Consider the following 24,318-nt stretch of genomic DNA (forward strand, 5'->3'; position numbering starts at 1 on the left):
GCAGCACACAAACAGCACATATGACAATCAGGGAGGAGGCAAAGCCAACAGGGGAACGTGGGTACCCCTGCTGGATAACTACTTCCATTGGAAAGTGTGAATACGGATGGGGGCAGTTCAGACTAGGCAGGGCTATAGCACCTGTGGGCCACACGGTGAGCTGACTGTTCTGACTGGTGCAAGTTAAAATTAGAGTGGGTTGAGGGGTGTTTGGGCTTAGCCACAGCGTTAGCTGGCAGAGGCTGGTACTAGGAGCCAATTCTGACAAGTCAAATGCCAAAACTACCTGGAGACTGCATACTCTAGGAGTGGGTGTGGCCTAGTAGGGAAATAGTGGGCACCTCCCTCAGGGTTACCACCCTTACTGGACAGCACGAAACCCAGGCTAGAAGCAGGGGTGGCTTGACAGAAAGGCACCTGCCAGTGGGTGTATGGGCTGGATAATAGGTTGGTTGGGTTGAACCAGGCTTCAATGTCCATTGACGTGTGCGAGAGCTAATTGGGATGTGGGACAGACTGGACAAGCCTGCAGTGCATACTGGCAAGCATGGGAACCAGGGTAGGGGGCAGAACTGGTAGGGGTTTTGGGGAGTCGCCCCAACTAGGCTGCAGCTCCAACTGGTTTGCATGAAGACCGAGTATGAAGTGGGTAGAATCGAGCTGGACTACAACACCCATTGGTTCACAAGGAAGACAGGGCTGGAAGCCGAACGGACCCAGTAATCGCAACGACCAGCATATGCATAAGCTGATTGGTGTGACGAACAGTGTTGGAGTCTGTACTAGCAAACTCACTCAAGAATCAGATCTGACATCAACTCAGATGAAGTTTCTTTGGATATTTCTCGAACTGAACTGCTGATCTTGGAACCCCAACCATCAAGAGACTGTCAGCCAGTGGACTCTGAATAGGTTTCATTACGGTTGGGACGGAGAGATTGGCAGCAATCCAGAACTGATGAACTATCAAAACTGTATGAGCAGGACCCTTGGAGCGCGCCTCATGTTGGGGATCGGGGATGGGTGGGAGGTAGGGTGGGGCTTTCCCCTTTGTTACTCCCCTAACCCTAGATACAGGACAAAATGATTATATTAGTGTGGAAACAATGATATTACCCACTTTCACCCTGTAGCCTGTGACCCTTTGTACCCTAATAAACTAAGATTATTAAAAAAAAAAAAAAGATTAGATTTCAGTCTTTTTTTACATTGTTAAATTTTTTTTAATTATGAAAAAAATTGTGAGCTAAAAATACCTGGATGTACACTCTTTTCTCTTCATATGTACCACATATACACAGAATGGTTTCCAGGACCATTCCTCCTCTTTGTAACAAAAGCTCTGTTCTCAAACTACTTCCATAAAACATACACATATGCTTCTGTATATTTTCAGTAATCTCCAGATTACATGTAATACCAAATAATGCAAATGTTATGTAAACAGTTACTGTTTAGGGACTAATGCTAAGAAAAAAAATGTCAGCATATGTTCAATATAGAAGCAATTTTTTTTCAGTATTTTCAATTATGCTTAGTTAAATCCAGAAATGTTGTGCGCGCGCGCGCGCGCACACACACACACACACACACACACACACGGGAAGAAACTCTCTATCTGCTGGTTCACTCTCCAAATAGCCACAACAGCCAGGGCTAGAATTTAGACTAGAATTTAGACTCCATCCTGGATCAGAAGGAAAGGTCTGAGATTCAAACTAACCTTGCCATATGTAATGCTGGTATCACAGGTGGGGGCTAACTAACTGTGTCACACGCCAGCCTCTCCCTGACCTGTTTTTCTTTAAAAGTGATAGTTTTTGAAGCTAATTTTATAAATGTCTATAAAGTAAATAATTTCTTTGGTTTTTAGCATAAAGAAAGTCCTCTATCAAACTGATCATTTCTTGGAAAAAATTATAACTTTTAATGAAATAATTCTCTGAGAAGTCTGATTCCATTGTTTCCATTCAGAAACAAATTCTCATAAGCTCATACATAGAATTAGATTAAGAATTTCTTATACCAGGACTGTCATGGCAGCCTAGTGCCTAACGCGGGGTCACTGGAACACAAATCCGTGCCCATATGGGATCCTGGCGTGGGCAAGGTGAGGGCTTTAACCATTAGGCTACTGCGCTGAGCCCCAACTTTCCTCTTTAGTCTGCTGTCTGCCAGGACCTTCTGCTTCCCTGACAACTCACTTTTATTGTAGCATGGCAGCTCATAAAAATGGTTTCAGCAGCAGTTTTGAGGAACAGCAATTTTTATTCAATTTCTAATCTAAAATCATAGCTCTTACTATTATAATTAAAATAATTAACTAGTTTTCTTGAATACCAGTCCTGCCTCTCCTAAACATTCCAAAATACATTCTAGAGGATAGTGTAAACATGATATACCACTATTTCTAACATGCACAGGACAAAGAAGCTACCAAAAATTCATAAAAAAAGGTAAGTTTAATTTTTTTAAGAAAGATTAATTTGTTTTTATTGGAAAGGTAAATCAGATTTACAGAGAGGAGAAAGAAAAATCCCCCATCCACTGGTCTATTTGCCAAATGGCTGCAATGGCCAGAGTGGAGCCAATTGAAACTAGGAGCCAGGAACTCTTTCCAGGTCTCTCACGTGGGTGTGGAGTTCAAAGTCTTTGGGCCATTCTAGACTGCCATAACCAGGGAGCTGGATGGGGAGTGGAATGGAATAGCTGGGACACGAGCCAGCGCTCATTTGTGATCCTGGTGCTTACAAGGCGAAGACTGAAACATTAAGCCATTTCCCAGGCCCTTGATTTACCTTTTTATTCTAAGCTTTTGTAGAACTCAAAATAATCACCACCATTTAATCTTTCAAGTTTGACTTTCTCCAGTCTGTGCTACTTTGTTCTAGTGAGAACTTGCAGGAAGTCTTTGCAATAAATGTTTAAAAAATCAACATTTACAAAGAAAACGTAATTCTAAAACATACAATTGGCATCAATATTATTATTACTCCTTCTTAATTTGGATTTATTTGGATTTATTTGTAAAATATTTTACAGTTTAGTCTGTGACCTAAATAGAAAGTAAATAATTAGTTAACTATTTATGTAACTGAACCATCTGTCCTTCCTTAACAATCACATGGATAAAACATAAAAGTAGACAAATAGGATAAAGTTATATTAAAGAAATGTTATGCAGCTTCATAATTATTAAGGGAATTTCACAATTCAGAAAAACAAGATTCTGAGTATTTTATTAAAAGAAAAAACTAAAAATGAAAACATGAGTAAAAGAAAAAGAACCAACAACATGTTAAAAGAATATAGAGCACTGAGACTAAAGAATTTTATTTCTTGATTTTTATATTTCTCTACAATGCAGGCATGGCATTTCTAGAATTAAAAAAAAATAGTATTTAAAACTGGACTAGAATAAACCTTGTAACATCTTGTCTTTAGCTTATAATTTTCTGTGTAGTAGAAGTACAAAACATTCGACACACTGCATACCTGGTACACGAGAGATCATCTGACATAAGTCCACACTTAAAGCAGCAGCTCTTTGTAGCAGGTAGCCCCAGGAATGCATCTGAATTTCATATCCTAGCAGAATATCAGGATCATACCTAAGAAGGAATGAGGAAATTAAACAAGAGCCATACATTTGCAGGGGTAACTGGGAGGAGGCACTGCTGTGGTTGCTACAAGTAAAGCCACCAGCTGGGATGCCAGCATCCCATATGCTAGTTTGTATCTTAGCATCTTTACTTCCAATCCAGCTGCTCACTAATGCGCGTGGGAAGACAGTGGAAGATGTCCATGGGCTTGGGCCTTTGCCACCCATTTGGGAGACTCTGAGGGAGTTCTAGTCTCCTGCAGCCATTTGGGAGTCAACCCAATGATGGAAGATCTGTCGCTTTACCTTTCAAATAAATAAATCTTTTTAAAAATGGTTATTATGAACAATTAATTAAACAGAAAAGAACTGATTGCATTTTAATTCTGGAATCCTTGCCTCCTTGTAAAAGTGGGCTAACATTTATTCTGGCAAATTTTTATTCAGTCTATCAGGCTTCTAAGTTATACAAAGAATAAGATTGGGCAGATGGGGTTAGCGGTAAAGGAGAAAAGGAAACTGGAGATGGAAGCAGCAGAAACAGGAGAACAGTTTTATTTACTTGGGTAGAGAAAAGATGCTTCAAATTCCATATTCTGAATAATGCACTAACGTGTACATTTGAGAGAATGGAGTACTTTAGGGTAGTGACAATTACCACAGAGGGGAAAGGAATGATCCTAAAAAGTAATGCTGAACTTAAAAGAATAGAATTTAATGTATAAAAGAAGAAAATGAAGAAGCATACTTTAATAAGCTAGGGAGAATGGTAAATGTAAAATTATTAGTAGTCCAAGAAGTACAGAAATAGAAAAACAGCTATGAAAAGCTAATGGATTTGGTTCAACCTGCTTAATATCACTTTATAGCAATCATTCTATTTGTCACCTGAGGAAGCAGATATAGGTAGAAAATTTAGGGTCTGGTGCAGTAGCCTATTGGCTAAAATCCTCACCTTTCATGCACCGGGACCCCATATGATCGCCGGTTCTAATCCTGGCGGCCCTGCTTCCCATCCAGCTCCCTGCTTGTGGCCTGAGAAAGTAGTAGAAAATGGCCCAAAGCCTTGGGACCCTACACCCATGTGGGAGACTCAGAAGAAGTTCCTGGCTCCTGGCTTCGGATCAGCTCAGCTCTGGCCATTGCGGCCACTTTGGAAGTGAATCTTTGGATGGAAGATCTTCCTTTCTGTCTCCCCTCTCTGTATATCTGACTTTCCAATAAAAATAAATCAATCTTCTAAAGGCATTACAAAGTTCAGGAACATTACCAAACGCATATGGACATATATAAGCATGTTGTGTAAAATGCTTACATGTGCATTTTACCAAGTTGTTTGCAAAAATAAATATAATCAGTGACATAAAACAATAAAGTTACTTTATTTTTATCTTCCTTTCCTAGAAGGGTGGGTAGTATCTACCATTTTTGATGATTCATCATGTCACCTAATTTTGTTACAGAAAACACACACATCATTTCCTAGTTTTTTAATTTTCAAATAGTCTTGGTAACCTAGCTGGGGTTCATTCAGATGCTGAGTCTGTAGAATATCATTTTGCTCTTTAATGCAGAATGTCATTTCAGTTTTTAAGCGAGAGTTAAACTACAGAGGCACAGTAGAAAGAGGTGAACATACGCAAGGGAGAGCTTTAACCTTTACTCTAAGATACAAAAAGTATTTTCTAACCCACTTCAGGCACTTAGAAACTTAATCCAATAATGGGAGAAGACTACAGTTCCTAATAAGTGCAGTATTTAATAAGAGATCATGGCCACCAGCAATTACTCCCTTGAGAAAATGCAAGATCCACTTAATTATTTTAAATTAAGATTATTTTGTTTAGAACTGAGAAGGTATTAAAATAAAGAGGTACCGAGATTGTAGCTGGCTTTCATGATAGAAACTTACCTGATGAACAACAAAATTCAATTTTTTAGAAAGTTATTTAAAGGCAGAGTTGAGAGAGGAATGTACATGTCTACGTACACACACACACACCTGCTGGCTCACGCCTCAAATGACTGCAATGGACAGGGATGGGCCAGTTTAGAGCCAGGAACCCAGACCTGCAGCTGGATCTACTGGGTGAGTAGCAGCATCCACAGCCTTGAGGTCATCTTCCACTGCCTTCACAGGCAGAGAAGCTGGGTTGGGAGACAAGCAGCAAAGACTCAAGGAACCAGTGCTCGTGTGTGATGTAGACACTGCAGAAGATGTCTTAACCCACAGCACTTTCAAGTTAACTTCAGTGTAGTTTATTTCAATGTCATAGAAAAGTGACCTAAAATCCCACTGGAAGTTAGGAGCTAAGAAAATATATCTCTACTATAGGCCTCTCAATTGAGGAAATATTATTTTGTCCATTCTTTTTCTGACAGAAACAGTGATGGTGGTGAGATGTGACTGCAAAATCTTCCTTTTGGCATAACTACTTTCAGGGTCACTGCAGAAGTTTTTCTCCTTGTCTTCCTTATATTATGTGCAGTGGCATAAAAAGACTGAACAAAATCTGAAAAAAAGCAGAAATTACAAAACAGTACCTCTTTATTATACTTGCAATTTCTTGAAAAAGTGCCTTCTCATCAGCAGCATAGGTAACTTCTAGTCCTGTAATTCCAGATCTGATGAGTAATGGCGTTTGATATCTGATATCTAAGAAATAAACAAAATGTTTATTATATATCTCTCACTTTTGAGTTATGCCACTGAAATATTTTATTTAGTATTTCAAAGAAAGAAAGTATATACCAAAGTAAGAATATAATGAACCTAATTTCTTAAAAATGTCTGTTTTTTCTCTTCTTTTCCTAACGGAAAGAGCTATGCTTAGCTGAGACTATTTAATCACTAGCATGCTGGGAAATGTTTAACAACTACTTCTTTAGGGAAAAAAGAATCTATTTATAGTGTTTGCCCTTTTCCTTGATGCAGACTTTTTATCATCAAACCAAAGTGACATCAACTAAGTTGGAAAAGAAATAAAAATTCAATTATTGGTTAGTGAGCTGCTATGTGGCAGTTCAAGCACATCACTGACTAAACCGACAGGACAACGTTCTACACTTCTGTCCTGCACTAAAAATTTCTTTTGAAAGCATTTTCAGTATTTATCAGAATAAACTGCAGAGGGACCCCACGTACTTTACAAGATGCCCCATTACAGTATATTATTTGAAAAACCTCTGAGTCTATATATAATAATATTATACAGATAATATATATATTATCAAAGATAAAATATATCTTAAAAGTTACTCTTAAACCATTTAGTTACTCACAAAAGTAACAATTTCCTAAAGCAAAGAGAAAATCTGTATTAGCAGCAATATACTTGCATAAAGGACAGATTTTCCATGTAATTTAGATATACTTATTATGAATTACTAACAATTAACAGCTCATCAACTATTTAGAATTATATTAATTATAATTTTGTGAAGATAATGATGACTTTTCACAATAATTCAAATAAGAAGTATAGAAAGTTATCCACTGCCTCCTACATCCACTTCAGCAAACATCTGGTGTTTGCTTGGATTAGATCTCCAGCACAGAAACTCCCCATTCAAAGATTCATTCTAAATGAAAAATACCTTGATCAAAGGCTGTCTTGTCTTTATCAATCACTATGACACCAGTGAGTTCTGTATTTCCCGTATCTGGTAGTGGTGTATCAGATGAGATGCAGTAGAAAAGAGCACAGATTGGGTCAAATTCAGGATCTGGCTCTAAGTCTCGTCTAGTTCGAGCATGTAATTCTACACTGATTATGGTAAGATTTTGTATCTGTAAAAAGAAATAGAATAAAAAATAAGCTTAAAAAGTCTTTGAGACATGCCTATTCAAAGAAGTATGATCAGTTAAGACTACACCAGGATGTGTGTAAAGTTACACAGAAATGACTATGAAAGACAAAGCCACAATTTAACACTCCATAGCAAAACTTTCTGCTTGAAATGAGATAAAATCAATTCATATTTTTATTTTGGAAATTCTGTTAGAGCTGTAGGTTTTAAGTGACAATACTTGGAATATCTGCATAAAGTAAATGTGCTGACTTGCAATTTCTATTTACTACTTGTTACTTTAAATTTAAATTTGCATCTGCCAGGCACATGTTTTCAACTTTAATATGAAAAAGAACAAAAACACAACCTCCAAAAATATTCCAGTATCAACTATACTAAAGCAAGATTTTTACCCAGAAACACTTGTCTTAAACTCTAATCATAACCCTTAGTTTCCTAAAATCAAAACAAAGTAAGTAAAAGTTCTGCGCAAGAAAAACAAAACATAGCTGTGGATTCATGATCAGAACTGGAATTATACCTCCACCATTTTACCATGCACATATATACCTGGCAATGAAAAACAAAATGCTATTATAATATTGATAATTTTTATTAATTATTATTATTATTATTTATTACAAAGATATACAGAGAGGAGGAGAGACAGAGAGGAAGATCTTCTGTCCGATGATTCACTCCCCAAGTGACCACAATGGCCGATGCTATGCCGATCCGAAGCCAGGAACCAGGAACTTCCTCCAGGTCTCCCACACGGTTGCAGGATCCCAAAGCTTTGGGCCGTCCTTGACTGCTTTCCTAGACCACAAGCAGGGAGCTGGATGGGAAGTGGAGCAGCCGGGATTAGAACCGGCGCCCATATGGGATTCCAGCACATTCAAGGCGAGGACTTAGTCGCTAGGCCACGCCACCGGGCTCAATAATTTTTCATCATGTAACTTTGACAAAGTATTTTTTTTTTTTTTTGCATTCAAGCTAGTGATGAAATGTGCCTTCAGGTTCTCACTGATGATGCAAATAGAATTTGGTAAATCTCTTTGGAAGACAATTTAGAAATGCCTATCAAAATTTAAAATTTGAACAACTTCTGATTTAAACAGAAGATATTTACACTCTTGAGAATCTTACAAACTTATACTATGTAATCAGAACACATACATAAGAATGTTCACTCAAGAGTACAACAAACAACTGGGGAAAACCTATGTTTATCAACTGGGGATTGATTATGTGACCTGCATAAAGGTGACATACAGTGGAACACCCTGCATTTGGCCTGGCTCTTAAACCCTGGCTAGAATGTCCATGTGCAACACTCAGATGCTTGGGTCTGAGTCTTGCTCTGCTTCCTAACACTCTGGGATTGAGCAAGTGTTAGTTCAAGTAGTCAAGTCCTTGTCACCCTCATGGGAGAACTGGATTGAGTTCCAGGCTTTGGTCCAGTCCAGCCCAGCCCTAGGCATTGTGGACATTTGGGGAGTGAACAGAGTTGGTAATACACACACAGAAACAGGCCAAACATCTCTGTCCTATTATGGAAACACTGGTGTGATATACTGATAAATGACACCAGTGAGTGCAGTATGCACAGGAAATTTTTATACCTACTGTCTTGGGGAAAGAAAATTGCTGTCCTGGAGGGTAGAGGGAAACTTATTCTTCATTGGTAAATCTTTTTGTCCTGATTCAGTTTTGCCATGTACATGTAACACTGCTTGAATTCATTAGTAAATATCATACTTCAAAAAAAAAACCTTGATGACACATACAAGGAATAATAAAAACTCTCAAATTTACCTCTTATCTCTGAAATATTATCTATTTTTTTGCAAATCTAATTTTAAATAAATCAAACCTGGGAACTAGAGAAAAAAAATTTAAATGCCTGATTTTTAGGATCTAACAATCAGCATGCATTAATTGAGCAAGCATAGATTTTTAAAATGAAAATCTCTTAAATGGAACAAAGCAACCAATCATTTGACTAGAAAAGGATGGAGAGTGGAAAGGCTATTATTGGAAATACTGTGAAGACAAATTCAGGTCAAATTTTGGACTGGGGTGGTGGTTGTGATATACAGGGTGAAACCACCACTTGGTATGCCCACATCCCATCGTCACACTGCCAATTCAAGCCCCAGTTGCTTTGCTTCCAATCTAGCTTCCTGATAAAGCCCTTGGAAGGCAGCAGGTAATATCATCCATGTGGAAGATCTGTTTTTCTTTGGCTTGGCCAAGCTGTGACTTTCACAGCCATCTGTGGAGTGAACCAGCAGATGGAAGACTTCTATCTCTCCCCATTTATCAACCTTTCAAATAATTAAACAAAAATTCTTGGAGCTAGATTTATATAGTAACAAGGTAATTTTCATTAATTTGAGAGGTAGAGAGAAACAGCTTTTATCTTCTGCTTTAAGCCTTCAACTGCCTGCAAGAGACATGGCTACATCAGGTCAAAGTTGGGAACACTGTACAGGATCCCAATTGAGTGGCAAGGGCCCAACTACCTCTCAATGTACAGACTAGCAAGAAGCTAGAATGGGGAATGGAGCAAGGATGCAAACCCAGGCATTCCAATGTGGAGTGTGAGCATTCCAAACGGTGTCCGAACCTCTCAGGAAACACCCTCTCACAATGGTCAAGTTGTACATTCACAGGAAATGCATTACTGACCCAAGGGGAAATCTGTTTTTCTCTTTTTTCTTTTCTTCTTTTTTTTTTTTTTAAAGCAAATGCATGGGCTACAGAGAGTTACTGAGTGTGATTAAGCAAAGGTAGTGAGAAATAGAGACTAGGAGAACAATTCTCTTCTACAATCTGGACTCATATGCATAAGGATGAGAGATTAGCTCACAGTAGTGGAAACAGAAAAAAAGGTTATGGACACAATTTTCTAGATAGAGTATGGGGGCAGTATTTTAGTTTACTTCATGTTTTTTGGCCACCAGGTGTCTATTACATATTTGTCAACTGATGAATAAAGCCTACATATTTGTCAACTGATGAATAAAGCCTGAGTTTGGAATGTCCGCAACCAATCAGATATCTTTTGTCACTTTTAAGCTCAAGGGGCCCATGATTCACGAAAGTAACAGCCTAGATATGAAATTTTCAAATAATCAAACAATGAAATGTAGTAAGTCTTTTGGCTAAGGACTATCAAGTTTACTTTATTAAGACGTTTTAAGCAAAACATTCTATTTTTCTGATTTTGGATGTGTACTTAAGCTACGAATTTCTAGGCCTATTACTATTCTTCACATACTGGTTGTACAGCATTAAGTACAAAACGGGAACTATATTAATGTCACCGAATGGAAAAAATGAATAGAATAAATGAAGGAGTAATACTGTTCTAAATAAAAACACAATTTTCAGCTCAAATTTTGGATAATAATGGGAAACATTTTAGTATTTCTTCATTTGTATTAATCAATACAGCTAAAGACAGAACTTGAAAACAACACAAACTTAAAAGAACTGAGTCACAATTATAGGTAGTTACTACTGATTCTTTGCCTTTAAAAGCAAAGATATAAACAACTGTGTAAACCAGCACTGTTCAATTAATACAATGAAAGCTATATACAATTTAAATTTTTCTATTACCCACTTTATAATAAGTAAAAATATTCCAAATTCATAAAAAATGTTTTTATGTAATCAAATATATACTGAAGATCTCTAATCTGAAAAGTTTGTGACCAAAAGTATTTTTTAAGACTTTCTAATTATTTTAAAATATTCACACCTACATTGTGGATCTTTTAGGGACAGAACTCAAGTCTAAGCACACAACTCATTTATATATCACACATGTTGCAGAGCTTGAGGTCATTTAAGAGAGAGAAACACAGAGATAGAGAAAGCTCTCATCTGCTGGCTTACTTCTAAAATGCCGCCCAACATTTAGGATTGGAATGGGGCAGAAGCCAGCAGCAGGAATGCAATCCAGGTCTCTAACATGGGGTTAGGAACAAGACGCTTGAACTCTCACCTGTCTCCAGTCCACATTAGCAGCCAGCTGGAGCCGAAGCAGCCTGGCCCCAGACCCAGGTGCTCTGGTGGGAGAGTGAACATCTTAACCATTAAGCTCAATGCCAGCCTCAGTATTCACCACTGACTTAAAAGGTTAGAGGTATGGAATTATCCACTTAAATGTCAGGGATTGGATTAGGTCTGCTCAACTTTTTATCGGAAACATTCTTCTTTCAAAGTATAACTAAGCAAAAAATTACTAATGAGATATCTTATAAAATTTCCCAATTAAGGCTTTGAAATCAGAATGTGTGTATAGCACATCTCATTGTAGATTCCAAATTTCCTGTTGAAATACATGGTCTCTATTTAGATTTTGTGAAATTTACAGTTGGAAAAGTAGTTTCATATACCTAAGTTGTTTCAACCACTCTTAACAAAAGTATTCAATAAATGAGTGGAATAATGCTTTTTAAATCCAAATTAAGTAAAATTTAAAATTCAGCACCTTGTTTGTAAAAGTAAACTTTAAGCTCTCAAAAACCGTGTTGCTCCCATATGAAAGCATAGATATGAACAATTAAAGCATACGGGTTTCTACTTTGCAGTCAATCAGGTATTTGCTTTGAGTTGTATTTTCTTTAACAAATTTGCGAGATAATGTCCTGCCTAATCTCTAGTATAGCTCCACGAATGTATCCTTCTTTTGTAGCAAGATGTGAATTACTGAAAATATTAGCAAATATTACATTTCAGGATCGAATATAACCTCAAAATGTAACAATCCCCAAGTTAAAAAAAAATCCATTTCCTAATAGCTCAAAAATCTTCTCTAATTTTAGTTTCTGTTAACAGAATTTCAGCTACGAAATTTGTGAAAGTTTAAAACCACAAAACATTCTCAGGAACGGATAGTAGACTTTAAAATTTTATTTCATATAAATAAGAATAAAATGAAGAGTAACAATTATGGAATTCATATATATATATATACACCCTCATCTAAAAACTCCCATAATTGTTTTATAGAATCAAACACAAAAATTAAATGGAATGTATGTTCTTATTGCTACAGTTTTACCTCATGTAAAGCTTTTGCCTCCTGTAAGTTTTGCAGGCTGACTTTGAAACCGTAAGTATTGTTTAAAGATGGTCCATCAATCTGAGAAGAGTCTTTCTTTGGAGTATTTATTGTTGCAAATTGGTTCTATTAAAAAAGACACACAACCAAAAAGAAATAAGTAACAATCATTGTCTTTTGTCTTTCTTCTGATTACTTATTATCACTTAGATAAACATGCCTTATGTATTTAGTAATAAATAACAAACATATAATCTCTTAAAGTCAAGAAAAGCCAATTCTATTTTTCATGCTAATAACTCATGACATTTATAACAGAACTGGATAGATGCGAAAATTTGACATAATCTTTAGGCAAGCCCAATGTTGATCTTTAGAGCTCAAAAGCCCCAAAATACTGCAAAAAAAAAAAACACTGTTTTACAGAGCTGACATTTATATCACTTGGATTTTGTCTTGATCTTTCTTACAAGAAGGACAAGCAAGTAATTAATATGTTTTGCCACTAGTTTGGCTAAAGTTTATAAAAGATTTGAAATTTTGAATTTGTATTCTACCCTTATACAACATTTACCTGAAAACTGAATTAAATAAAACAGTATAAATAATCTTTAAGCACTTAAAAACAATTTTCCATTGTTTAGAAGATATTTTTCTGCTTTTTAAATTAACCATTTCCTACAAAATATTGATTTATATTCCAATGCACTGGCACATGTTCTAACATATATGGCTTGTCATGCAACAATACTGCTCCATAAATGAAGTGTAGTAAGTATAGTCTCAAAACAGAAATACAAACATTTTATGTAATCATACAAGTAGCCAACATGGAACTGATTTCTATCATATCTCCAACGACACGTTTAATGTATACTTCTTTCACAACTATAAACACTGAAATATTGTCACATTTTCAGCATTCGAATAAAGATATTTATGACTTTTCAGAGATTCAGTTATAAATAAAGTTGCTTTTCTTTGCTACTTACTAAAATAAATTGAAAAATTAAGTTATATTTGAGAAAAAATGAACCAAGAAAAAGGATATATTTTTGGTGGGATCAAAAATCACTTACTTGAGCTCTGCTGTCATTGGATTGTTCTGATTTTGCCAGTAATCAGTTAATGTATTTGTATCCTCATAATCCACATTTTGGCTATCATATTCACTTTCTCTGTAATATTTGTATTTACATATAAGAATCTTTTAGATCCCAACAACAACAAAAAAAAAACTTAAAGAAAAAGGCAATTTCTTGTTGTCTCAGTGATATGAAATAATGATGCAAAAATATAATAAAAATTTTAATTGAGACAAAATTATCAATTATCCAACTGATATCTAATAAGATTGGATCATTCACTGTTTTTTAAATATGCATAACATAATTACCTTTGCTTGTGTTGTTAAAAGTACTCTTCTAAGAGTGTCAGTATTACTTCCTTTCTTATTATTCAACTTCTGGGTTTTTGGTTCTGTAGAAAGAAATTTCATTTTAATAGGCACACCAAAACTATTTGCTTCTGTTTTTTGAATAGTTAAGTACCATATTAACCTGTTAATCAGCCCAGAGATCACATAATTTTAAAATGGAACCAATTCAAACTTCTTGTCCTCACCAAAATAATTAAAAAATTTAATTCTCATCTAGAGAATCAGACATTCATCAGATTCAGGAAAGTAATTATGGTAGTCTCCCATTATCTAGTGTGATGGTGCAAGATCCCTCTGTGGATACCTGAAACTGTAGGTAAAGCTGAGCCAACATACACAATGTTTTTCCTTGTACATATACATACCTATAAAAAAGCTGAATTTCTAAACTAGGCACAGTAAGAGATTAACCAAAAGAGTTAACTGTAATAGCTTATTTTAATAAGTTATTATGAAGGTGGTGTCCCTTTCAGTTACTGCATTTTCACTTTATGGAGGAAGTTTAAGCCTTCTCTCCGGCACATCTGAACTGTGCACTACTCTTGTGCCCTGGGACCATTATCAAGTTCAAACAAGGGTTCCCAGAGCACTGTTTTGAGCAACAGCTGATGTGATAACCAGGATGGCTGGGAGTGAACTAACGGGAGGAAGCAAATAAAGGAGCTTTAAAAGTTCATGGAAATTTTGCATTAAAAAAGGAACTATGCATATATTTCAAAATTTTTACACCAAAACAAACATTTTAAATTCTATTTTTCCATGAACTTCTAAAAGAACTCTTGTCTACTGAGTGGATACTGGGGACAGAGATATTTTACAACTTAAGAGAACTAGAGCTGACGAGTGGTCACCATGCTCCTCAAATTAGGATGAACTGTAAAATGTAGGAATTTCTTACATCTTTCATTTTCCATTTAATATTTTGACTCTTAATTGATTACAGATGATCTGAAATCACAGATAGATAAGGGGGGAAAGCTGTAAGTACAGAAAAAGGGAAATATAATTGAGAATTTTTAAGTCAAGATTAGGGCAAATTTCCTTCAGCTGACACATGAAGAGTTAGCAATTATTAGGAAAAGAGTGGCAATTTTCAATGATTACTGCACACACAAAAAACTGGAGATTATTAAGCATGGATAAAAAACGTTATTGCAGCCTGGAGAGAATTGATGACAATACTGTCCAAAGGCTGTGCTCACAGAGGTAAAATGAAGAATTATTTGGTATGAACATAGGGATGCATGTTGGTTTGTCGTAAAACAGGTGTTTTGGATATATTCCTAGGAGTGCTATTGCTGGGTCATATGGTATGCAGATTTTGAGTTGTTTGAGTGTTCTCCAGACTGATTTCCATAAAGGCTGTACCAATTTGCAGCTCCACCAGCAGTGGAGTAGGGTTCCCTTTTCCCTATGTTCATAGCAGCACAATCAGTAATTGCAAAAACATGGAAGCAACCGAAATGCCCATCAACAGAAGATTGGATAAGAAAGCTTTGGTTCATCTACTCCATGGAATACTACTCAGCTATTAAAAAAAACAAAATGCAGTTCTTTGTGGCTAAATGGGCCCAACTGGAAACTATAATGCTAAGGGAAATGAGCGAATCCCAAAAGGTTAGATACCACATGTTTGCCTTGATTTAACTTGTAATTTTTGTTTGGTTGTTGGTTATTTTTTGAACCTGTCATTGACACTGTCTCAACCCAGATGTTTCGAAGAATGGAACTTGCATTATTTTTTTTTTTTAAAGATTTATTTTTATTATTTGTTTATTGGAAAGGCAGATATACAGAGAGGAGAGACAGAGAGGAAGATCCTCCGTCCGATGATTCACTCCCCAAGTGAGCGCAGCGGCCGATACTATGCCGATCCGAAGCCAGGAGCCTCTTCCGGGCCTCCCACGCGGGTTGCAGGGTCCCAAAGCCCTGGGCTGTCCTCAACTGCTTTCCCGGGCCACAGGCAGGGAGCTGGAAGGGAAGCGGGGCTGCCAGGATTAGAACCGGCGCCCATATGGGATCCCGGGCGTGCTAGGTGAGGACCTTAACCACTGCGCCATCGCACCGGGCCCGGAACTTGCATTATTTTTAACATATTGTTTACCCAATACTATGTCAATTAATTCCATAATGTTGTATATTGATACTGAGGTTTTGTTGGGGCTTTTAACTGACTGGATCTTTACTCTGTTAGCCCTATCTTCAGACTAGAGAAGGTCTCCCCAAGAGGCCACTGAACTTATCTGGACAATAAGACGCTGGACTTTATGCTAGATATGTGTTTGCAAGGAACGAATCTCAACTGAACTTGAACTGTGGTTATGCAACAAGGTGGAGGAATCCACCATGGGGGGAGGGGTATGGGAGGGGTGGGGGGGATCCCCAGTGCCTATAAAACTGTATCACATAATACAATGTTAACAACAATAAAAAAAAATAACAATAAACTTAATAAAATATAAAAAAAAAGAATTATTTGGGTTATTTTGGAGATAAACAAATGACAAGACTTGTTACTGGGCTTTCTAGAAACCACATGGTGCATTTTCAGAGCATCAGCTAGTATTAAAAATTAGTTTAAAAAAATTATTTTCCATGTGGTAGTTTTGTAGGTATAGGGATTCTCCCTTCCACCTCTTCTTTCCCCTCCCCATTCTCCCTGCCTCAAACCATTTTCTTTCCTGTTGTTGTAACAGTATAGTCTTTTAGTAACAGTCACAGTACAACATTCTGCTACTTAAGTGCCTCATGGCACTGTAGATATAGATGATGGTAGGAAGTATAGAATCCTACTGTCAAGATATATTTGACAATTTCATTATCTTTCTGATTTCCATAATTGCCTGAGTAATGGTGGTACCTAATTCAATGAGATAAGGAAAACTGAAAGACAAAGAGATGTATTTCTACCATTGGGCAGGCAGGCAGGCGTGTGTGTGTGTGTGTGTGTGTGTGTGTGTGTGTGCACACATGTGTGTGCATGTTGGGGAAATGTTGAAAATATGCAGTGAGTGAGATCATTTGTTGAAAAGATTTATTTATCTTTATTTGAAAGGCAGACCTACGGAGAGATGGAGAGACAGAGATCCTCCTCCACTGGTTCACCCCCCCGATATTCACAATGGCCACAGCTGAGCTGATCTGAAGCAGAAGCCAGGAGTTTCTTCCAGGTCTCCCATGTGGGCACGAAGGCCCAAGGACTTATACCATCCTCCTCTGCTTTCCTAAGCCATATGCAGGGAGCTGGAGAGAAGAACAGCAGCTCATATGGGATGCTGGCACTGCAGGTGGAAGATTAGCCTGACATGCTGTCACACTGACTGACTTTGCAGTGCCTTAATGCATTCAAGAATAAATGCCAAACAAGCAAGTGGATATAGTATTTTGGAGCTTAAGAGATAAAAGTTTTGAATCAGAAATCCCAATTTGTGAGTTAATCTGTATCAACTGCTTAGACAGAAATTAGAAAATTTAGGGGAAATTATAATGGCTTCAGATCAAGCATCACAATAAAAACTCACAGCAGTGACATATGCTTCAAACAAAAGAAGGAAGAAACAAAGAAGTAGGAGGAAACCCAAAGGAAGAAGCGCCAAGAAAGAAGGTGTGCTCATTAGGATAAGGAGCACTTAAAAGCCATGTAATGGACCAGCCACTCTAGGACAGTGGGTTAAATGCTATCAGGGATGTGGGTATCCAATAAGTCCTGGCTGCTCCACTTCCAATCCAGTGTCTTGTTAATGCACCTAGGAAAGCAGTGGAAGACGACCCAAGTACTTGAGCCCCCGATAACCACAGTAGTCTTCTAATCCTGGCTGTTGTGGCTATTAGAGGAATGAACTAATGGGTGGCAGGTATGTCTCTGTCTTTGTCTACCTCTTCCTTGTCCCCTGCACTCTGCCAAATATATACATAAATAAACCTTTTGAAAAGCATGTAATACCAGCCAAATACACCCACTGGCTTTAGCTTTAGATGTTTATTGGAGCTCTGAGCAAGAGCTATAAGTGGCAAATGTGTGGGTCCAGAATTCGTTTAAAGTGGGTTAATGAATGAATAAAAGGTAATCATTTTAAGGACTTTGGATCTGAAGGGATGAGAAAGAACAGAAGCTGGCTGAAATGTAAGAGCAAAGAAAGTTAGTTTTCATTCCTATTTTAAAAGCTTGAGTATGTATGCAATTTACTAGGAAAAGTCAAATTGACAAGAAAGTTTCTGAGAGGACTCCTAACTTTTACAAGATGGCAGGAAGATAGGATGGAAACAGTGAGGCAGATTCCATAGCAGAAAGATGAAAAAATGTCCATGCAATAACTAAGACATAATACAAACCACTGATTTTCACTACCTGGTCTTATGTTACCATTATTTTTAAAGAACAATTATGGAGTCTGTTATTTATACACCTACCTGTTGATAAAGGGCTAAGGTCCGCTGTTTCAGGAAGTCTTTCCATGACTTTTCTTGGCATGACTGGTGTACTGTGGAGACAAAGTGATTCGTATTTCCCAGTTCTTGCCCTAACATTAATTGGAGATATTGCTAGAGGCTCTGGAGGCTCCCTGCAGGGGCTGCTCTGTAGGTCATCTTTTATTGGCTGTGAGAAGTTCTCTGCAGCGAAAGAACATAGCTCCTCCACTGGTGATGAGGTTCTATCCTCTCTGTTTAACGCTCTGGAATCTGGGGATGCTGTCTGTTGCCAAGGAGGAATTACTGGAGACTCAGGGGAACTATAATTAATACAGTGGTTATCATCAACTTCATCTTCCTCCGTATCATCTGCAGAGGCAACTGGTGGCGGAATCTGCCTGCCACTCACAGTTGGACAGCATCCTGTATTTGACACACGTGAAGTACTCTGAGGAGTATCAATACTTTCCTTGGTATGTGCTGTAGTGGCAAGTATCTGTGGACTTACATCTGTCTTTGGAGGCACTACAGGTATGTCATCTGGGTTAACTGAGGAGTGGAAGTCAGATTTTGTACCTCCAGTTGGTTCAGTTTTAGGCAGTTTCTTGAAACGGTCACATTCTTCTTTGGCTTGAAGCCATGCTTGAACCAGGTGTCGACTTGGGGCACATTTGCAAGGCATAATCACAATTTTTTTGTCTTCAACCATATTATGGCTATTGCTTGATCCTTTATTGATAACTGCTTGGCCATTACGAAGGGGTGATGCTGGTCTTGGATTCTGAGTCATTGCTGAAAATGCTGTTTTCCACAGACGAAGTCCTTCTAAGGAAAAGTCTCCCTCAAACTCCGCCAGATCATTTGGAAGTCTGGTTTCTATTGTGAGGATCCGTCCACCAATCTCCCTACAAACAACATATTTTAGAACAAATGTTTTGTCTCAAAGTGCAATTACCAGAATATTTAACCTCCTAGAGATTTTTAGCTTCTCAAGAATTGTAAAAAAATTTTTTAAAAAGTTCCTTTCTTTTCCCTATCCACCACTTTAGGCAGAAATAGTCTATGTTTAATCTTTATATGCTTTCCCCACAGACATATGACTGACTGCTAAACAAACTTCCTTTGGAAGATATCATTAATACCAAAGGGAGAAGGTATTTTCTGTTGTGCTGTTTTAGTGTTCCAGGAAACTGTCTTTCCTTTAAGGAAATGACAAACTCATCAGATTCCTTTCTTCTACTAATCTTGAGTGACTCTGTACTGTTATGAGAGATTACCTTACTGAGCATTTATAGCCTCTTTCTATATACCCAGTATCAACGGAAGTTTGGCAAAGCCAGTCAACTAAAAAAAATTTTTTTTGTACCCTCAAAAAGCAAAAAATAAAAATTAAAATTAAAAAACAATCATACAAAGATTCTGAGAGTCACATGACACCACTCAGATCTTGGCTTTTCCCAAAGAAGAAAGGAAAATGGCACAGAAAGCCAACTACATAAAGCAAGAGCTGACAGCTCCCCAGATGTTAGGAAACATGGTTCTCAGGGGTTCAAAGGACTGCAAATATATTTAACCCCAAAAGGCCTACTCTACAGCCTTTTACTGTCAAATTATCAGAGAATTTTTGTTTTTGAAAAGTATGCACAATGGAGGCAGGTTTAACACTAATATAGGTATTGAGGAATTGTCAGAGCTCACAAAATGCATAGCTTAAATGTAACTAACTGCATACACACACACACACACACACACACACACACACACACATATTTCCTAGAGTAAAACAACCTTATTTAGTTTCCAATATTTATAAATATTAAATGAAATCTCCATTTTCCCCTAACCCATTGACGTTGTATCTGCATACTACAGCAAAATAAAAACAAATCTACCATTTCTTTTGAATGATAATTATCTTACGGATATGAAAACAGTTCTTAGTTTTTTCAATCACTTCAGTTAAATAATGATTCCCTAAAAGTCCTGGTCATTCTCTAGGTAAGACTCAATTAACTGGATCCAGGTTTTTCAGATCTGGAGTTGCTTGCCCCCTTTATCTGGAAAGATTTTGGCCTCTACTAGTCACCTCTTTAATCAGCATCCAGCACCTTTATTGTACTCACTTGTTGGCCTTGTTGAAAACAGAATTCTAATGCAATTCTAATGCAAGTGATAGAGGTCACAATGAAGTGAATACAAAGTAATGAGGTATAGTGAATTCAGTTTTCTTACACATTGCCAACAGGAAGAAGTCACTGTAACTCATTGGAAAAAACTAATACATATCAAGACCCTTAAAAATTTCAATATGGTAGCTGCTAAATGTCTGTGCATGCACACAGTGTGGCCTTTGCACTACTTGGCTTCTTGTACCTCTTTCCTACTGCCAGGGCTATTAGACAAAACACCAGCAGACAAGAAATGCTCATCAGAAAGACAGTAAGCCCCCAGCTGTAGGCAACTGCCTACATTGCCTTGTATCTACGCAAGTATTACACTGCTGGAAGAAACTCAGCCCATAGCTGGCAGGCATTCGGGCTTGATTAATGTCAATTTTGTATTCCAGTGTACTAGCATAGTTGTCTAACCTAATTTTTTTTCTTTAAAGATATGTGAGGAAGTCTATCTATGGCCTGTATTTGCCAAGGGCGAAGCCCCACGCTGCCACCAATGGGCCAGGAGCTGGAAGGCCTTGTCAGAAAACCACCCCGGGGCCTGTACTAGTGGGTGGGGTGGGGGAATCTGTAGATCACTCAGGGAATGCAGCATCCACCAACACATGCAGAGGCCAAGACTCGGGGTAGACTATGCTTGATAAGGGTCTAGCACACACTGGCACAAGTGAGATCCAGGTCTGGGAACAAGTGTGGTAAACTTGGGGATTTCTCCTACTAGGCTGCGGCTCTCACTGGTAAGCACAAGAGCCAAGGCCAGGAGCAGCCCAGGCTGGGCTACAGCACTGGGCCAGTCTGCAGCACCCACTGGCAGAGGCAAGAGCCACTATGGGGTGCAGGCCAGGTTGAGACAAGCTGCCAGTTCACATGGGATACAGCCAGTGTGGGCTAGGTGGCACCCACCAACATAATTATGGGACTAGGAGAAGACCGGCTGGGAGTACCCACTGGCAAATACCATGGTGGGGAGGGCCATGCCAGAGTGGGCTGCAGCACCCACTGGCATGTGCAAGACCTGGGGCTGGGAGTGAGCCTGGTAGGATCTAGGCTGCTAGGCCATTGTTCCCACTGGTTAGCATGAGAGTTGGAATTAGAGCAGCAGACCAGGCTGGGTAGGTCTGTAACATCTGTTTGACTTCATGTGAGCTGGGTTTGGGGGCAGGCCTGGCTAGGCCAAGCCACTGCATCCACTGGCACATACAAGAACCAGAATAAGTGTGGGCTGTCAGGCTTTATTGTAGCATCTGCTGGCAAATGCAAGGACTGGGTGCAAGCCATTTCAAGCTGGACCACAGTACCCTGGCAAACAAAATCCAGGGCTGGGACTAGGCCTAGTAGGGGAACTGTGAGCACTCCTTTGCTGGGCTGCACCTCCCACTGGTGACCATGTGAGCCAGGGCTGGGGATAGGCTGAGCTGGATAAGGCGATAGCACCTGACAGTACACGTGGGGGTGGGTGGGTAGGACTGGGGGTGGGTGGGACTGAGCCAGGGTATAGTACCGATGGGTGTGTACAAGAGCCGGATGGGATGTGGATGGGTAGAACTAGACTGCTGCACGTGCTGGTATGGTCAGTAACCTGGACTAGGAGGTGAGCCTGGTGGGGATTATTTGGGGTCGCCCTGACTAGACTGCAGTTCCTGCTGGTATGTGTAAAGAGCTGGGTTTGTGGCAGGCTGGGTTAGGCTAAGCTATAGCACTCATTGGTTTGCATGGGAGATGGTGCTGGGGGAGGAACAGACAAGGCATTCATTAGTGTGTGCTTAGGCTGATGTGGATGATGAACTTAACTGGATCCTACACTAGCTGGCACACATAGGGGTCACCCAGGTAAGGTTTTTTGGGGGACTCCCCAGCTACACCACTGGACTCAAATTCTGGCCACAGGGAAAATCATTTAATGTGTGGTCTGACCTTGGAGTGCATGTATTGGGAATGGAACTTCTCAGTTGCTGATGCATGTGCAGTGGACATCATGCCCAGATGCACACAGGGACCACGACTGCCAGATTATCTAGGTTAGAAGTTGAGTGCCAGGTCAGAGGATGGAAAGAGGAATAGGCTGGACATCTCTTCTGGCCAAGCTTTGGCAGCAAGTGTCTGAGCATGTGGATATATTAAGGAAGATTCTGTCAACCTTGGAAAGATTTCTTAGCCCTGGTACAATGAAACCAGCAACATCTCAGAACTATCAAAACCACTCAAGTAACACCCTTGGAACATTCTTCTTCACATCAGGGTCTCTAGGGTGACATCAAATGACTCTCCCCCACTCCAGGTGCTGATACAGTTGGTAGCACCCCCCCACTGCAGATACAGGAGAAAAAGAGAAAAAAAAGGGAAACATTTATCCCAATCTCCTTCCCTCATACCCTGACCTTTCCCATCACCAATCAGTGGCCCAACACGGGCAAGCATGCTTCTCAACTTTGTAAACAATAAAAGTAAAGTAATGTGTGTTTATGTGTATATAAAATATACACAGATCAATTTAACTTACAAGTATACTTCAAAATGCTCATGGAGAGAAGGACTGGTGACCCACATAGGAGTTATCTGTTCAAGTTCCAGCCCCTCAATTTCCACTCCAGTTTCCTACTAAGGTAACTGGAAAAGCAGAAATGACAGCCTAAGTGCTTGGACCGCTGTGGCCCTTATGAGAGGTATGGATGAAATTCTGGTTCATTGTAGTCTTTCTGGGATTGAAGTAGTGAATGCTCTCCTTGCTATGCCTAATAAATCAATACATATTTTTTAAAAGTTCAAGGTAGCGCATATTATGAAAAACTATGCATGAATTAAAAAAATTTTGTACAAAATAATCTTTTAACTACACTTTCAAGTAGCACATATTTTGGCAAAATGGCCATCCTTTTATCCAATAACATAGAAGTAAAGGAAATTTACTGAGTCATTAAAATGATGTTTCAAGAAACTTGTAAGTTAGAAAAATATTTATAATATGCTACCAACAAATTTGGGCACAATATTGTGGCTACAGTAAGATAAGAATTCACAAAATCAACTAAAAACTAGACTAACAATCTAAGAAAACATATCACAATATTATAGTGGTTATCACTAGGAAGAGAAATAGTATGATTTTTATTTTTTTCCCTTATGTTTCTGCATCTTCTCCATTGAACATAGTTTTTTAAAAAAAATTTTAAAAACATTGTTTTAAAGAATCATCATTAGTACAGTTTCATTTTAGCTGTAGTACAGAATGCCAAAATGGGACAATAACAATTAACAGGTACACAAGGTTAACAACTATCTCAAGGTAAATCTAGTAAAAGAAAGTTTATGTAAGGCTAAAGTAGAAAAAAGTTCAATTTAAAATTAAACCTTAGGAGTAAACATTTGACACAGCAGTTAAATTGCCACTTGAGACACCCATATCCCATATACCTTGCCTGATTCAAATCCGAACTACTTTGCTTCTGATCTAATTTCCTATTACTGCACAACCTGGAACACAGTACACAAAAACTCAAGTTTTTAGGTCCCTATCATCTACATGGGAGATTTGGACTAAGTTTTGAGTTCCTGGCTTTGGTCTGGCTCAGTTCTGGCTTTTGGGGTATCTGGTAAATGAATTAGCATAGGGAGGATCTATCTCTTTCTCCCTCTAACTACCTTTCGGCTTTTCAAACAAAAAGTCCCAGGTGGCAGAGCTAGCATTGTAGCAAAGCATCCTGTACGACCCACTTCCTACCCAGCCTCCTGCCTATGCCCCTGGGAAGGCACTGAAAGATGGTCCCAGTATGTGATTCCCTGACACCGATGGCTCCTAGCTTAGAATGACTCAAAGAGATCTGCC

At 38.5% G+C, this 24,318-nt stretch overlaps 1 protein-coding gene across 3 annotated transcripts in view; it reads right to left on the reverse strand.

Moving 5' to 3' along the window:
- Positions 1-24,318, reverse strand: part of REV3L (REV3 like, DNA directed polymerase zeta catalytic subunit) — a 164,082-nt gene that overhangs the window by 40,806 nt on the left and 98,958 nt on the right. For all 3 annotated transcript variants that reach the window (XM_040983897.1, XM_040983899.1, XM_040983898.1), the window contains 6 exons: positions 18,322-19,226; positions 13,870-13,952; positions 12,474-12,599; positions 7,199-7,391; positions 6,146-6,257; positions 3,496-3,611 (listed from right to left, as the gene is read on the reverse strand). In XM_040983897.1, coding sequence (XP_040839831.1) covers positions 3,496-3,611; positions 6,146-6,257; positions 7,199-7,391; positions 12,474-12,599; positions 13,870-13,952; positions 18,322-19,226 — 1,535 coding nt within the window. The remainder of the gene's footprint in view (positions 1-3,495; positions 3,612-6,145; positions 6,258-7,198; positions 7,392-12,473; positions 12,600-13,869; positions 13,953-18,321; positions 19,227-24,318) is intronic.

The sequence above is a fragment of the Ochotona curzoniae genome, unplaced genomic scaffold, assembly GCF_017591425.1.
Source record: "Ochotona curzoniae isolate NIBS_2020 unplaced genomic scaffold, NIBS_Ocur_1.0 contig_3819, whole genome shotgun sequence".
NCBI lineage: Eukaryota > Metazoa > Chordata > Mammalia > Lagomorpha > Ochotonidae > Ochotona > Ochotona curzoniae.